Source organism: Salvelinus namaycush, chromosome 14, assembly GCF_016432855.1.
Source record: "Salvelinus namaycush isolate Seneca chromosome 14, SaNama_1.0, whole genome shotgun sequence".
NCBI classification, from domain to species: Eukaryota; Metazoa; Chordata; class Actinopteri; order Salmoniformes; family Salmonidae; genus Salvelinus; species Salvelinus namaycush.
Window position 1 is genome coordinate 23,863,159 of NC_052320.1, and position 17,564 is coordinate 23,880,722.

The window sequence follows — 17,564 nt, forward strand, 5'->3', positions numbered from 1 at the left end:
CAATCTTGAATGGAATTCCCCATGCGTCTTTAGCATAACCATCCAAATTGCTTTCTATTAGGCTTACTCTTGTAACTCTCTTTCCTGCTCTCTCTCTCCGTATTGACCTTAACCCTTAGCCACATGTTGAATTAATTTTTCTTTATGCTCTCTGTGCTTCTATTTTACACCCTTTTTTTCTCTCCCTGACGCTCCCTCCTACGGTCTTTATCGCCATCACTAGCCGGCTACCAACCGGTTATTCAACCCTGCACCTTAGAGGCTGCTGCCCTATCTATATAGACATGGTCACTGGTCACTTTAATAATGTTTACATACTGTTTTACTCATTTCTTATGTATATACTGTATTTTACTCAATCCCAGTCTGACATTTGCGTGTCCTAATATTTATATATTTCTCAATTCCATTATTTTAGATTTGTGTGAATTGTTAGATACTACTTCACTGTTGGAGCTAGGAACACAAGCATTTCACTACATTCCGCAATAACATCTGCTAAATATGTGTATGTGACCAATACAATTTGATTTGATAATCTTCACTATCAACTTGTGAAAACCCCTCCAATGCCGAGGCCCTTTGGCTGAACGTAAGAGGATAACACATTGAACATCACAATGCAGACTGTGTTTAGGGCGACAGTGGCCCCTGTCTCACATCCCCCTCTCTCCCTCCATTTTTACAGGAAGTCCTTTGAGTTTGAGGATGTGGTGCAGTTGACAGCGCAGCAGGGTACACTGGGAAGTGGGGCCAGGCGCTCCGGCCTGTTCCACGCCTTCTCTGACGACAACATTTATGAGGACATTATCTGTGAGTTCACCCCTGACACAAAGTGAAAAATTACACTCCACTTAGGCAGACGGAGTCATCTTACAATCTTAGGAACATTTAGGAACCAATTCTTTCCTAGTCTTACTTCCCATCGTTGTAACCACTGATAAAGAAATGACTGGAATATAGATTTTTCTCCATGTTGTCACATCAAGTCCTTTTTAGATCAGTGGTGGATGTGAAAGGAGAGAAATAAAGGCAGCCATTTAAGACCATTCGGACTTAAACATGGACTATTAGCGTATTATGCTGTGTATGTCATCTGTCTCCCTCACCTTTGACCCTGGCCAGCTGGACCCAGAGACAACCCATATGAGGATGTCAAGCTGTCTCCTACTATGTGTCTCCCCATCAGGCGTCCCCGACCCTGGAACATGGCACAGAGAGAGAGCCCTTGCACCCCAAAGGTAGTAATGGAAACTGATTCAAAGGATATTAGATTTCAATTGAGCCCAGTTTGATATGAAAAAACAAACATGCTTTAATCTTTAAATAACCCAGTCCCCTTGTATTCTGTGTCTCAGCTCCCTCCCAAGCCTCTCACGTTGCGAGTGGAGAGGAAGGAAACACTGGCAGCGACACCACCCACCCCTACCTCCCCTACTGAAGCCCCACACAGAACTGCCTTTCCAAAGCGACCCACAACCACCCACAAAACATACAGACTGCCTCAGGTAAACACACACAAGCATTTCATAAGCATTTTATACACAGTGTAAATTGTATTTACCGCAAACTATTAGTTATTTTATTTTGTAATTTTGAGTGGGAATAGCAGCCTAAAATGTTAGTGGTATTGGTCTGTTTGCAAGATTACACATAGAGAAGCCAAGCTAGTGTTAGGCCTACAATCTGTTGTCCATTTGGAGAAACATCTGAGCTTCCTGTATGCTTGGCTCTGGATCCAGGTCACTAATTTTGCTGCTCAAGTTGAAACTTGACTGATGACCTTATCCAGTCCAAACAGGTACCCATGAGGAAACGTTTTTCAGTGCAACAAGGAAGTTGTGCTTGAATTGCATTTATTGATTCGCTAACTTTTCAGAAAAGTTTGTTGCCAGATCACAAGTATGCCAACAACAATGTGATGATATGTCACATGAATGTGATTTATTTGTATCAGATAAATATACTGAACAAAAATATAAATGCAACATGCAACAATTACAAAGATTTTACTGAGTTACAGTTCATGTAAGAAAATCAGTCAATTGAAATAAATGAATTGGGCCCTAATCTATGTATTTCCCATATCACTGGGCAGGGGTGCAGCCATGGGTGGGCCTTGGAGGGTGTAGGCCCATCCATTTGGCAGCCAGGCCCACTCACTGCGGAGCCAGGCCCAGCCAATCAGAATCCGTTTTTCCCCTCAAAAGGGATTTATTTCAGACAGAAATACTCCTCAGCCCACCCCCTCCCGTTCACCCACCCCCTCTGACGATCCTGCAGGTGAAGGGGGTCCTGGGCTGGCCTCGTTAAACTTGGTCTGCTGTTGTGAGGCCGGTTGGACGTACTGCAGCTTATGGTAGAGAAATTAACATTCAACTCTCTGGCAACAGTTCTGGTGGACATTCCTGCAGTCAGCATGTCAATTGCACACAATGCCAGATGTTTCAAAACTGCACATTTTGAAGTGGTCTTTTATTGTCCCCAGCACAAGGTGCACCTGTGTAATGATCATGCTGTTTAATCAGCTTATTGATATTCCACACCTGTCAGGTGGATGGATTATCTTGGCAAATGAGAAATGCTCACTAACAGGGATGTAAACAAATTTGTGCACAACATTTTTGAGAAATTAGCTTTTTGGCCTTGTGCAAAATTTGGGGCATTTAAAAAAGAAAAAAAGATTTGCTCAAAAAACATGGCACCAACACTTTACATGTTGCGTTTTATATTTTTGTTCAGTGTATATCTTTGTGTACGTGTTTGTTTGTGTGTGGTTTCTCTGACGCAGTATGTCAATAAGATTCATGTGATCTTTGACGCCAAGCGAGGGCGAAAGAGAGTGAAGAGCCAGGCACAGGGCGGTTCAGCTCGAGGTATGACTGTTATTACCCTCGAACTTGTCTACAAGATGAAGATGAACTGCTTTCTGTAAATACCCAGCAATTCATGAGATGCGTTACATCCCGTCACTGGTACAAATACAATACAAAGACACTCTGTCTCCTATAATGTCTCTTTTTTTCATCCCTTTATTACTCTCTCTGTCTCTCGCTCTGTGTTTCTATCTCTGTCTGTGTGTCTCTGTTGCGCTCTGTCGCTCTCTCATTTTCTCTTGCGCACTCTCTCTTCTGCTCTGAACAGAGGAGACCAGTGGAACTGAGAGTGACCCAGAGGACAACACTAATGGTACTACTATAGGATTGACCTTCTTCTTGTCAAAAAAGTCCATTCCAAAATCAATGTTTGGCAGACGTTTTTAGAATGTTGAGATCAGTCAATGTCCCACGTCTTCTACTAAAGTTGTATAGATCAAGCCTCAATCCCAAATTAAGGGGAAAGCACTGTCTAGTCTTTTGTTTTTTTCAGGGGGGGGGGGGTGCCTTTATCTTTTCTATTCACATTTTATTAGCACTTAATCAAAGCAAGATAATAATATCCTGTTCCGTTAGATTCACCTTATCAGATTTTTTACTGTCTCCACTAGGAGGGTCGAGACGCTCGGTCTATGTCCAGTCCACGCTTAAGCGGAGGCCAGGCTACCGCACCCTGGAGAGGGACCTGATCCAACTCCAGCAACAGCAACTCTTCCAGCTCTTTGTGGTTGTGTCACTCAGAAAGAGTTTCCCGGGAAACACCTACGCCCCTGAGATCACGCAACAGTTTCCCAACAAGGTTATTGTCAATTGAAATCAATTAAAGCCAACCTCTTTCAGGTGGGGGGCAACGGAGCTTGGTGGCGGAACACACTTATACAAAACATGTTTATAGGGGAAACCATGGATGGGCTCAAAGGAACCCCAGAATGTTTTCAGTTGCCTTTGTTTTTTGTAACCATTGTATTTCTCTTTACTTTTTCCTGTTTTGTGGGCCAGGGAATAAAATGAGTCTATAAAATGAGTCTCTCCTTTCTTTACGGTGTAGTTTGCGAAGTCTTCTCGTCACTCCCGTGAAGCTGAAGATCGGCTGAAGGCCATCCCCAAGTTTTGCTTCCCAGACTCTCAGGACTGGCGGCCATCTGGAGACCTGCCCAGGTAAGCTGCTGTTACATTCACATTGTGGTCACAGTATGTAGCAGTGGTGTACAATAACGATATTCATATAAGGGTGCTGAAACAACCACTTTAATATAAGTATTGAAACGGGTCAAAACTTTAAAAGTAGCAAGTTTTTTTTGTAATAATCACTGTGCTAGAATTAAATATGATCTGAGAATTAAATGGAAGTTATGTTAAATGAAAGGTTGAACATCTAGTGAGTCAGACAAAGAAAAACATGATTGCAGTTCATATGCCATGCTTTGTTTTCTTCCCAGGGAGTCTGCCCTAGAACACTGCTTAACTCTACTATAATGTGTATCCCTGTCATATTCTCTATGCTTCTGTCTCTAGTGAAACTTTCTCTTTTGTCTTGACGGGAGAGGATGGCAGCCGTTGGTTTTGTTACTGTCGTAAGATCCTGGTGAGTGTGTGTGTGTGTCATTACGTTTTGTGTGTGTCTGCCTATGCATGTGACAACTTGGCAGTAAAGTGCTTACTCAACATCTAGGATATACTCCATCTGAATCGTAGGCCATAAAACCTCTGAATCAATGAGCCTAACTAAAAAGAATTTCACATTTTGTCCGAATGTTAAATTGTAGATGAATGTTAGATTTGTGTTTTTTGAATGCATTGCACAATGCAATGTTTCTGTTATCCCCCAGAAAGCCAGCGTTGATATAGACTTTCAATAACATTATTGACACTGAATGTCAGGATTGGTTTTCACGCTCTTCTCTGTATTGATTTGTGCCATTTAGCCCTGTGGAAAGGGGAAGAGACTGCCTGAAGTTCACTGTATTGTAAGCAGACTGGGCTGCTTCAACCTGTTTGCTAAGGTAACCGGCAGTCTGATTAAACTCTTCATATATAATGCATTTTAGCTTGCTTGTGCACATTGAAAAGGGTTGAAACTAAATCCTGTAAAAATGTCCCAAGCTAATCAGAAGGGTGAGTTTTGAGAAGGATAATTGATATATTTAACGATGTGTTATTATGTACCACCCAATGTTTTAGTCGGTGCAGGTGAGAGGGGACCGGTGTGACTGTAGTGTAAATAAAAGGTGAAGAAAGCAGCTAGTATTTAATGTAGTCCTGGTGTATTCCCTTGTTGATACTTGTCATCAGGATAGTCTTTATGTTTAGGGGTGTAGTTATGGAGTTATACTGGGTGCGTCTTTGTGTGCGTGTGGGTGGGTGTGTTTTCAGATCTTGGAGGAGGTAGAGAGGCGCAGGGAGATCTGTCCTGCCCTGGTGTCCCCCTTCATGCGTAGCGTCATGGAGGCTCCTTTCCCCGCCCCTGGACGCACCATCACAGTCAAGAGCTTCCTCCCAGGCTCAGGAAATGAGGTAACACAATCACAACTAAGAGGAAGTCACCCTAGGACTATAGGAAAATAGTTACTACAGGACTACAGGATGTTAAGAGAAGTAACAGTTCCTACCTAGCTCTTTATTACGGACACTGTCAACAACACCTGCAATCATGTGCAATGTCTCTGCCCAGCAACCAACTGTTGTACGAGCAATAGCCAACCGTGGTGTGTGTGTGTGTGGTCAGGTGCTGACTCTGTGCCGGCCGGTGGACTCGAGGCTGGAGCACGTGGACTTTGAGAGCCTGCTGCAGTGCCTGAGCGTTGGGAGACTCCTGCAGGTGTTTGCCTCTCTACTACTGGAGAGGAGGGTCATCTTTATCGCTAACAAACTCAGGTGACGAGTTTCCTCTAGTACACACAGCTTCACTGGCATCTCCAGCTTGACGTGGGAGGGCAGGTACTGCAGAGTACTGGTTCAGCGTGGAATGTATTGTTTGCTTTGCTCTTCTGTTGGTCGGTGTGAAAGTGCTGTGTGTAAGTTTTCATAAGTACATAGTGTAGTCCGAGTTAATTGTATTGAATAGACTGTATGGACTCTATCTTTGACATACCTCTTCTCTGGAATTTAACAATTTTCATCCCTTTCTCCTCTCTTCAGTGTGCTGTCTCGTTGTGGCCATGCTGCGCTGGCGCTGCTCTACCCGTTCACATGGCAGCATACTTTTGTGCCTGTGCTACCCGCCAGCATGCTGGACATCAGCTGCTCTCCCACTCCCTTTCTCATGGGGGCGCTGGCGCCCTGCTTGCCTGAGCTGCTGGAGCTGCCCATAGAGGAGGTAAGTGACAAAGCTCACCATCTGATTCCCAGTGGCTAGTCACTAGATGGCCATGCTACAAAGGACAGCATTTTCGATTTTCATCAGAATTGATGAGGAAGTACATGAGTGATTAGTTCATTGATAAAGGGTTAATGTTAGGGTTATTTAGTGTTCTGTCGCACACAATGGTTTATCAGAATTAAAAGTATTTGTGCCACCTAGTGGTAGTTTTATAAACGTCATTACAGTAAGACTAACAAATAACTGGAGTATCAAACTTCAAATAGTTCCTAACAGTTAATGGTAGACAGTCCCTGATGTCTAATTTGAAGCCCAATACTTTGACCTGCTTTCCTGTTGTCATTGATATTTTCTATGTTCTCTCTCTGTTTGCATTCTAGGTGCTTATTGTAGATTTATGCGCAGACAAGTTTGTCAAACAGGTGTGTACATTTTACATTTTAGTCATTTAGCAGATGCTCTTATCCAGAGCGACTTACATTATTGAGTGGATACATTATTTTTTACTTTTTCCTGTACTGGTCCCCTGCGGGAATCGAACCCACAACTCTGAGCAAGTGCCATGCTCTACCAACTGAATTGTATTTAATTGTGACTCATGAAAGATGGGTGTGGTTCCAAAACATGACAAGTGACTAGGACATGAGGAAGACTTTATCTGTGCATGTCTGCTCTCCGTCCTTTTCCTGGGATTGTCTTTTGAAGTGACATTGTTAAATTTGTATTTATTTGTATTTTATTTAACGAGGCAAGTTAGTTAAGAACAAATTAGTATTTACAATGACGGCCAAACCAGGACGACGCTGGGTCAATTATGCGCCGCCCTATGGGACTCCAAATCACGGCTGGTTGTGATACAGCCTGGAATCGAACCAGGGTCTGTAGTGATGCCTCTAGCACTGAGATGTGGTGCCTTAGACCGCTAAGCCACTCGGGAGTTTAATATCATACTACACTATGCCAGAGCTTGAATTTCTCTTGGATGTAGTCCAAGTTCATATAGTGAGAATATTAAAGGGATTATCCACACCCAGAAATAAAAATAATGAAACTCCTGTCAATTTGATGAACGCCTATGTTCTATCAGTGAGAAAAATAACAATTTCCCCCCTGATTTAACTTCTAAGTGGTCCATCTGTAAAGTCTGGAAATTGTGTAGGAATGCGTTATGCAGTGCATTCTGAAAGTATTCAGACCCCTTGATGTTTTTTTACATTGTTACGTTACAGCCTTATTCTAAAATGGATTACATTTACAATCTACACACAATACCCCATAATTCAGACCCTTTGCTATGAGACTTGAAATTGAGCTCAAGTGCATCCTGTTTCTATTGATCATCCTTGAGATGTTTCTACAACTTTATTGCAGTCCACCTGTGGTAAATTCAATTGATTGGACATGATTTGGAAAGGCACACACCTGTCTATATAAGGTCCCACAGTTGACAGTGCATGTCAGAGCACAAACCAAGCCATGAGGTCAAAGGAATTGTCCGTTGAGCGCCGAGACAGGATTTTGTGGAGGCACAGATCTGGGGAAGGGTACCAAAACATTTCACAAGCATTGAAGGTCTGCAATAAATGAACGTTTGGAACCACCAAGACTCTTCCTAGCGCTGGCAGCACGGCCAAACTGAGTAATCGGGGGAGAAGAGCCTTGGTAAGGGAGGTGACCAAGAACCCGATGGTCACTCTGATAGAGTTCCTCTGTGGAGATGGGAGAACCTTCCAGATGGACAACCATCTCTGCAGCACTCCACCAATCAGGCCTTTATGGTAGAGTGGCCAGATGGAAGCCACTCCTCAGTAAAAGGCACATGACAGCTCGCTTGGAGTTTGCCAAAATGCACCTAAAGGACTGACCGTGAGAAAGAAGATTCTCTGGTCTGATGAGACCAAGGTTGAACTATTTGGCCTGAATGCCAAGCGTCACATCTGGAGGAAACCTGGCACCATCCCTGGGGTGAAGCATGGTGGTGGCAGCATCATGCTGTGGGGATGTTTTTCAGTGGCAGGGACTGGGAGACTAGTCAGGATCGAGGGAAAAAATACAGAGATCCTTGATGAAAACCTGCCCCAGAGCGCTCAGGACCTCAGACTGGGGCGAAGGTTCACCTTCCAACAGGACAACAAACCTAAGCACACAACCAAGACAATGCAGGAGTGGCTTCGGAAGAAGTCTCTGAATGTCCTTCCTTGAGTTGCTTAGCCGGAGCCCGGACTTGAACCCGATCTAACATCTCTGGAGAGAACTGAAAATAGGTGTGCAGCAACGCTCCCCATCCAACCTGACAGAGCTTGAGAGGATCTGCAGAGAAGAATGGGAGATACTCCTCAAATACAGGTGTGCCAAGCTTGTAGCGTCATACCCAAGAAGACTTGAGCCTGTAATCACTGCCAAAAGTACTGAGTAAAGGGTCTGAATACTTATGCAAATGGGATATTTCAGTTTATAAAAAATAAAAACCAGTTTTTGCTTTGTCATTATGAGGTATTGTGTGTTGATGGATGAGGGGTAAAAAAAACAATTTAATCCATTTTAGAATAAGGCTGTAACTAAACAAAATGTGGAAAAAGTCAAGGGGTCTGAATACTTAATAAATGCACTGTAAGTAATAGTTGCTATGGAGTTTCGCTTCCTTTTCTCACTGAGAACCTATTGGGCCGCTGATATTGAATGCTAGTTTCTATGACGACACCATTCTGTATACTTCTGGTCCTTCTTTGGACACTTGTGTTAACTAACCTCCAGATGAGCTTCAATGCCAACTCTCCTTCCGTGGCCTCCAACTGCTCTTAAATGCAAGTAAAACTAAATGCATGCTCTTCAACCGATCGCTCCCTGCCTGTCCAGCATCACTACTCTGGACGGTTCTGACTTAGGTATTTGTAGTTGTCCACATATTCTAAGTGTCTGGCTAGACTAAACTCTCCTTCCAGACTCACATTAAGCATCTCCAATCCAAAATTAAATCTAGAATCGACTTCCTATTTCACAACAAAGCATCCTCCACTCATGCTGCCAAACTTATCCTTGTAAAACTGACCATCCTACCGATCCTTGACTTCGGCATTGTCATCTACAAAATAGCCTCCAACACTCTACTCAGCAAATTGGATGCAGTCCATCACAGTGCCATCCATTTTGTCACCAAAGCCCCATATACTACCCACCACGGCAAATGTACCCTCTCGTTTGCTGGCCCTCGCTTCCATACTCGTCGCCAAAACCACTGGCTCCAGGTCATCTGCAAGTCTTTGCTAGGTAAAGCACTGCCTTATCTCAGCTCACTGGTCACCATAGCAGCACCCACCCATAGAACGCGCTCCAGCAGGTATATCTCACTGGTCACCCCCAAAGCCAATTCCTACTTTGGCCGCCTTTCCTTCCAGTTCTCTGCTGCCAATGACTGGAACGAACTGCAAAAATCACTGAAGCTGGAGACTCATACACCCTCACTAGCTTTAAGCACCAGTTGCCAGAGCAGCTCACAGATCACTGCACCTGTACATAGCCCATCTGTAAATAGCCCATCCAACTACCTCATCCCAATACTGTATTTTTTCCTTTGCACCCCAGTATCTCTACTTGCACATTCATCTTCTGCACATCTATCCCTCCAGTGTTTAATTGGTATATTGTAATTACTTCGCCACCATGTCCTATTTATTGCCTTACCTCCCTTATCTTACCTCATTTGCACACACTGTATATAGACTTTTTCTACTGTATTATTGACTGTATGTTTGTTTATTCCATGTGTAACTCTTTGTTGTTGTATGTGTCGAACTGCTATGCTTTATCTTGGCCAGGTCGCAGTTGTAAATGAGAACTTGTTCGCAACTAGCCTACCTGGTTAAATAAAGGTGAAATAAAAATGATACATTTTTTAAATTGGAGAATCAATTATGCACAGTATATGGGTAGCCAGCTGCCTTGTTTCACGTCATTAGTGGAACAAGGCAGCTGGGTACACCATGTCATTTCAACGTGGATAATAGGGTAATATTTGGTTGACGTTGATAAATGAGATTACAACCTACATTCACCCACTCAAAAAGACTGCCAAACGTATAGTTATTACTATGCTTTCAACCATCTACAAGCACAAGCACAACCAAAATCAAATCAAACTTTAAATGCACTTCAAATAACTGTTCATTTGATTTAGCCCTATTCTTTAACTTAGATTTTTGGTTGAGATGGAAATGTGAATCAACATAAATTATTAATTTGTAGACCAAATGGAATTAAAGCCAAACTAAGTCAGTGACACAGATGTAAATATCAATACAGAAGATATATCTCCTTGAAATTTTGATATTTGGTTGCGTTGACAAACACAATTCAATATCACTAAATATCATTACATTTTAAATCAACCAGAGTTTGAAACCCTAGGCCTATTCTATTATCTATTTTTAGTTGAATTCTAGGTTGAACTGAAACAATGGCTGTTGATGACTTTGCAAATGCTATACAAGCTTAAACATTGATATATGAGTGAAAGTATGGTCACATTTCATTTGCTCTGTTAAACTTACCCTTTGGAATGACTTCGATAGCAACAGTGAATCTACAGTACACTGAACAAAAATATAAACGCAACATGTAAAGTATTGGTTTCATGAGCTGAAATAAAAGATCCCAGAAATGTTCCATAATGTTTCAAAAGCTTATTTTGCTCAAATTTGGTGCACAAATGTATTTACATCCCTGTTAGTGAGCATTTCTCCATTGCCAAGAAAATCCATCCACCTGACAGGTGTGGCATTTCAAGAATCTGATTAAACAGCATGTTCATGAAGCAGGTGCCCCTTGTGCTGGGGACAATAAAAGGCCTGTGACAGCTGATGAAACTGATGAAACTTTGCACAATCAAAGAATTTCTGCACAAACCGTCTCAGGGAAGCTCATCTGCGTGGTCATCGTGCTCACCAGGGTCTTGATCTGACTGCAGTTCGGTATTGTAACCAACTTCGGTGGGCAAATGCTCAACTTTGATGGCCACTGGCACACTGGAGAAGTGTGCTCATCATGGATGAATCCCGGTTTCAACTATACCAGGCAGATTGCAGACACCGTGATTGGAGTCGTGTGGGTGAACGGGTTTGCTGATGTCAGCTTTAAACAGAGTTGCCAAATGGTGAGGTTATGGTATGGGCAGGCATAAGCTACGGACAATTAACACAATTGCATTTTATCGTGACGAGATCCTGAGGCCCATTGTCGTGCCATCCATTGAAGAAGAGTGGGACAACATTCCACAGGCCACAATCAACAGCCTTATCAACTCTATGTGAAGGAGATCTCGTGCTGCATGAGGCAAATGGTCACACCAGATACTGACTGGTTTTCTGATCCATGCCCCTACCTGCGACCAACAGATGCATATCTGTATTCCCAGTCATGTGAAATCCATAGATTAGGGCCTAATGAATTTATTTAAATTGACTGATTTCCTTAACCTCACTAGGGTATGCGTCCCACCTCGTCAACAGCCAGTGAAACTGCAGCGCGCCAAATTCAAAACAACAAATCCCATAATTAAAATTCCTCAAACATACAAGTATTTTACACCATTTTAAAGATACACTTGTTGTAAATCCAGCCACAGTGTCCGATTTCAAAAAGGCTTTACGACGAAAGCACACCAAACGATTCTGTTAGGTCAGAGCCAAGTCACAGAAAAACACAGCCATTTTTCTAGCCAAAAAGAGGAGTCACAAAAAGCAGAAAGAGAAAATGAATCACTAACCTTTGATCTTCATCAGATGACACTCATAGGACTTCATGTTACACAATACATGTATGTTTTGTTCGGTAAAGTTCATATTTATATCCAAAAATCTCAGTTTACATTGGCGCGTTATGTTCAGTAGGTCCAAAACATCCGGTGATTTTGCAGAGCCACATCAATTTACAGAAATAGTCATAATAAACATTGCTAAAAGATACAACTGGTATGCATGGAATTTTAGACCCACTTCCTTAATGCAACCGCTGTGTCAGATTTCAAAAAATCTTTACGGAAAAAGCACACCATGCAATAATCTGAGTACAGCGCTCAGACAAAAACAAACCATACAAATATCCACCATGTTGTGGAGTCAACAAAAGTCAGAAGTAGCATTATAAATATTCACTTACCTTTGATCTTCATCAGAATGCACTCCCAGGAATCCCAGTTCCAAAATAAATGTTTGATTTGGTTGATGAAGTCCATCATTTATGTCCAAATACCTCCTTTTTTTCCGCGCGTTTAGTACACAATCCAAACTCACGAGGCGCGGGCAAGTCCAGGCGAAAGTTCCGACAAAGTCATATTCCAGTTCGTAGAAACATGTCAAACGAAGTATAGAATCAATCTTTAGGATGTTTTATCATAAATCTTCAATAATGTTCCAACCGGAGAATTCCTTTGTCTGTAGAAATGCAATAGAACGCAAGCTAACTCTCACGGGAGCGTGCGTGATCAGCTCATGCCACTCTGGCAGACCTCTGACTCATTCAGCTCCCATTCCCCCCTCCTTCACAGTAGAAGCATCAAACAAGGTTCTAAAGACTGTTGACATCTAGTGGAAGCCTTAGGAAGTGCAATATGACCCCATAGACACTGTATATTCGATAGGCAATGACTTGAAAAACTACAAACCTCAGATTTCCCACTTCCTGGTTGGATTTTTTTCTCAGGTTTTGGCCTGCCATGTGAGTTCTGTTATACTCACAGACATCATTCAAACAGTTTTTTAGAAACTTCAGAGTGTTTTCTATCCAAATCTACTAATTATATGCATATTCTAGCTTTTATGGCTGAGTAGCAGGCAGTTTAATTTGGGCACGCTTTTCATCCAAAATTCCAAATGCTGCCCCCTACCCTAGTGAAGTTAAATGAACTGTAACTCAGTAAAATGTTTGAAATGGTTGCTTTTTACATTTTTCATCAGTATATTTAGTTGAGTGGAGATATCAATAATTCTCACGACAACATAATGGTAATCATCAGCGACACAGCTAAGGCCTAGGGTTTCAAGTCTAGGTCCAAGAGGATCCTAAATAGCTTCTACCCCCAAGCCATAAAACTCATGAACAGCTAATCAAATGCCCCCCCCCCCCCCCCCCCCCGATACTCCCTGTATATAGCCCCGCTATTGTAATTTATTGCTGCTTTTTAATTATTTGTTATTCTTATCTCTTTTTTTAATTTTTTAATTTTATGGTATTTTCTTAACTGCATTGTTGGTTAAGGGCTTGTAAGTAAGCATTCCACTAAGGTCTACACCCGTTTTGTATTCGGCGCATGTGACAAATAAAATGATTTGATTGATTTAAGCTGGGATGGATTAAAACCCTGGATGGGAGACCAAAGGGTAGCTGTAGATAGGTAAATTCTTCAGTAGGAGGTGCTGTCCAGCATATTGTATTTTTTTCATGTAGTGGATATAATGTTAAAGATCTGACATTGTTTTAAAGATACAAATTCAACCTATATTGAAATTTGGTTACTATGAAGACACAATCCTGTGGTTGAAATTTCACCCTCAACAGTTTCAAATTCAATTCCCCATAATGTGGAATTATGTTTTGACGAAAAGCTGAAAGTGTCTAAATATTCAACCCCTTTGTTACGGCAAGCCTATTAAGTTCAAATAAAATTGTATTTGTGACATGCGCCGAATACAACAGGTGTAAACCTTACAGTGAAATGCTTACTTACAAGCATATCAAATTGTATTGGTTACATACACAAGCCCTTAACCAACAATGCAGTAACCAACAACATTGATTACTTTTTTTCAAATCCAATGTATGTCACATGCGCCGAATACAACAGGTGTAAACCTTTCCGTGAAATGCTTACTTACAAGCCCTTAACCAACAATGCAGTAACCAACAACGTTGATTACTTTTTTTCAAATCCAATGTAGATTTCACAGCCACATTGACAAATTACGTTGAAACATTGCTTCAACCAGTTTGTGTCCAGTGGGAGGTTCTCTTGCATGATGTGAGTTGCCCTGACCTCTTAACTACTCCTTGTTTCTCAGCTTGGTGATGAGGACTGTATCTTGCCCAGTAAGCTTCAGGCTGCACTGCAGCAGATCCTGGAGGAGAGAGGGCAGATACTACGGCAAGACGGAGACTGCACAGGTTTGCACAGCCAACTATTACCTTAAAATGGCCTTGTAGCCAAAACATTGATGAAACAATGTCTTGTCTCCCTGTCCAGGTTGGATAAAGTGTAATTGTGTAGAAAGACATTTCTTAAAGCTTTTTTTACTCGCCTCTCCATTTTGACACCATCTACTTTTATAAGTGACTATCCCCCTCCCTACCATCTGTCCATGCAGGCCAGCAGTGTGAGCTGAGCTCCCTGGTGTCGGAGGCCTTTGTGCATTTCTTCGTGGAGCTAGTGGGCCACTATTCCCTCCACATGGGCGTCAGCGGGACCCGGGAGCTGCAGAGGGAGAGCTTCTGTAAGTCCCACCCCTCCCGTGGGGCCCGCCAGTTCCTGCAGCTCTTCATGGACACGCAGATGTTCTCCGGCTTCATCCACGACAAAGAGTTGCGCAAGGGAGGGGGCAAAGGTCAGGGAGTGGCCTATCAGTTGCCCTGTTGTTGCAATACTTTGAGAATGCATTCTTCCTTCCTCTAAGTAATCACCTCTTACCAAAATGTATTTTCTTGTGGACCTTGTACTAAGCTTTTCTCCGCCTCCCACAGGGCTTTTTGAAGTTAGAGCTGCAGAATATTTGGCTTCAAACCCGGAGTCTGAATCTAGCGGGTTCCTCAAGGGACTCAAGGGAATTGGTTAGTATTGCTCCATTCATAACATCCAATTAAACAAATATGACTTTTACTGTCAAGAGTTAAATAATTTTGTCAATTTTATTTTCAGGGATGAAATTCTTACAGAAGAAGTGACAGACAGTCAGCAGTCTGGTTGAAAATGCTTCTGTAAGAGAGGATGAGAGCCATCTGCCAGATTGGCCGAGACACATGTGCTATGATGTTACAGCTATATAGATATGTACATGACTCGACCAGGACATAACGGTGTTGGGCACAGAGGTCCACAGTCCTAGATAGAGAGCTCTCTGCTTGAGACATAACCAGTCTCTTCGTATTGCCCTGAATGCATTCCAAGCCGGAGTGAAGTGCAATTGTAATTGGAGGAAAACTGGAAATGTGCATTTATGACCAAACAAACTTCGATGAAGACTTTTGAGATGTCAGAGGAAAGGCAGGAGCAAACACTATGTACTTGTGAAATCTACACAAAACATTTCAGCTACAGGACTCGGTATTAACTTAACAGTGATAAGTTGTGCCATGATAAACTAACCCACGCGTTTTTGTGTTTTTGCTAGTAATTTTTTTATGTTTGTTTTAGCCAAGTCTTAAGTGTTTGGTCTCCATATTATGGATATAATGTTATTTTTAAGTTTAGTTTTGAACTCGTGTCTAGTTGGAAATTAATAAGTAAGGCTACTCTTGATACCCTTCTGCACTCTGCTACAGAACAATGTAAGAATAATGATTTTTATTATGTGCATGATTGTTACTTTAAATATGACATGACATATTTAAAAAAAAAAAAAAAATCAATTGAGGCTAATGTATGTTGTCTCTGACATTTTGATGGTCTTGACAAATCTTCCAAGTAATGTTTGGATCATTAGGATAATACATTACAATTCACATTTCTCACCGATTTTGAATTTTGTAAAGCTTATTCTGTAACTAAATATTTTGTTTACAATATTTTAGCTACTTTTCATGCATATTTTTGCATTTTGAACTTAAATTGAGATTGTATGAGCCTGTTTGGATACCCTTTCCTCAGTCATTTGATAAGACAGGTGAAAGCACATATTGAACTGGACCACCTTGACTAAGGATGTGGTTTTAAAGGATCAGAACTGAGTCTTAATCTCATGTATCCAACATTCCAATGCACAAAGTTTGCTAAAAACGTTTTTGATGTTCTCATGTGGGTTTTAAAAAGTCACAACTAGAGACCAGAAACTAACTAGTCACACCTCCTTCCTATTGACTGGAGTTGCATACTTAGTACCATTCATTCACACCCCTTGACATTTTTCACATTTTGTGTTACAGCCTTAATTTTAAATGGATTAAACTGTCTATTTTGGGGGGGGGGGTCACTGGTCTACATACAATACCCCATAATGTGGAATTATGTTTTTAGAATTTTTTACAACTTGATGAAAAGCTGAACATGTCAAGTATTCAACCCCTTTTTTATTAAGTTCAAATAAAAGTGTATTTGTCGAATACAACGGGTGTAAACCTTTCTGTGAAATGCTTAATTACAAGCCCTTAACCAACAATGCAGATTTTTAAGTAACAAAATATTTGTTTCTTTAAATATGGCATGATATATAAAATTCTAAAAAGTAACAAAATAACAAGAATGAGGCTATATACAAGGGTACCGAGTCAATGTGCGGGGGTACAGGTTAGTAAAAGTAGTAAAAGTTTGCTTAAGTCACACAATAAGTTGCATGGACTCTGTGTGCAATAAGTGCTTAATATGATTTCTGTATGACTACCTCATCTCTGTACCCTACACATACAATAAATTATCTTTAACATACATACACATACAATAAATTATCTTTAAGGTCCCTCAGTCAAGCAGTGAATTTCAAACACAGATTCAACCACAAGACCAGGGTGGTTTTCCAATGCCTCGCAAAGAAGGACACCTATTGTTAGATGAGTAAAAAAAAAGCAGACATTGAATATCCCTTTGAGCATGGTGAAGTTATTAATTACACTTTGGATGGTGTATCAACACACCCAGTCTATAAAAAAATACAGGCGTCCTTCCTAACTCAGTTGCCGGAGAGGGAAGAAACCGCTCAGTGATTTCAACATGAGGCCAATGGGGACTTTAAAACAGAGTTTAATGGCTGTGATAGGATGAATCAACAACATCCTCGTTACTCCACAATACTATCCAATTTAAAGAGTGAAAAAAAGGATGCCTGTTCAGAATAAAACATTTCAAAACATGCATGCTATTTGTAACAAGGCACTAAAGTAATACTGCAAAAGATGTGGCAAAACAATTAATTGTTTGTCCTGAATACAAAGCGTTATGTTTGTGGCAAATACAATACATTACTGAGTACCACTCTCCATATTTTCAAGCATAGTGGTGGCTGCATCATGTTGAGTATGTATGTAATCGTTAAGGACTGGGGTGTTTTTCAGGATAATAAAGAAATGGAATAGAGCTAAGCACAGGAAAAATCCTAGAGGAAAACCTGGTTGTCTGCTTTCCACCAGACACCGGGAGACAAATTCACCTTTAAGTAGGACAATAACCTAAAGGC

General features: G+C 41.4%; 2 protein-coding genes across 2 annotated transcripts in view; both read left to right on the forward strand.

Moving 5' to 3' along the window:
• Positions 1-3,000, forward strand: part of LOC120059295 (DENN domain-containing protein 2C-like) — a 23,917-nt gene extending 20,917 nt beyond the window's left edge. The window contains exons 3-6 of the mRNA XM_039008243.1: positions 689-813; positions 1,126-1,241; positions 1,359-1,508; positions 2,792-3,000. Of these exons, the coding sequence (XP_038864171.1) occupies positions 689-813; positions 1,126-1,241; positions 1,359-1,508; positions 2,792-2,935 (535 nt within the window). The 3' untranslated portion in view covers positions 2,936-3,000. The remainder of the gene's footprint in view (positions 1-688; positions 814-1,125; positions 1,242-1,358; positions 1,509-2,791) is intronic.
• LOC120058671 (DENN domain-containing protein 2C-like) lies at positions 2,955-15,803 on the forward strand. Its single transcript, XM_039007419.1, has 13 exons — positions 2,955-2,968; positions 3,453-3,675; positions 3,925-4,034; positions 4,392-4,461; positions 4,802-4,879; positions 5,250-5,390; positions 5,602-5,750; positions 6,015-6,192; positions 6,576-6,617; positions 14,247-14,349; positions 14,550-14,786; positions 14,923-15,009; positions 15,098-15,803. The coding sequence occupies exons 1-13, from the start codon at positions 2,955-2,957 to the stop codon at positions 15,121-15,123; spliced, it is 1,458 nt and encodes a 485-aa protein (XP_038863347.1). The 3' UTR covers positions 15,124-15,803.
• The last annotated feature ends 1,761 nt before the right edge of the window (positions 15,804-17,564 follow it).

Bases quoted from the DNA above. Each gene is read 5' to 3' on its own strand.
- LOC120058671 (XM_039007419.1), top strand. The intron at 6,193-6,575 runs GTAAGTGACAAA...TTTGCATTCTAG, and splicing joins TGGAGCTGCCCATAGAGGAG to GTGCTTATTGTAGATTTATG. The intron at 14,350-14,549 runs GTTTGCACAGCC...CTGTCCATGCAG, and splicing joins GCAAGACGGAGACTGCACAG to GCCAGCAGTGTGAGCTGAGC.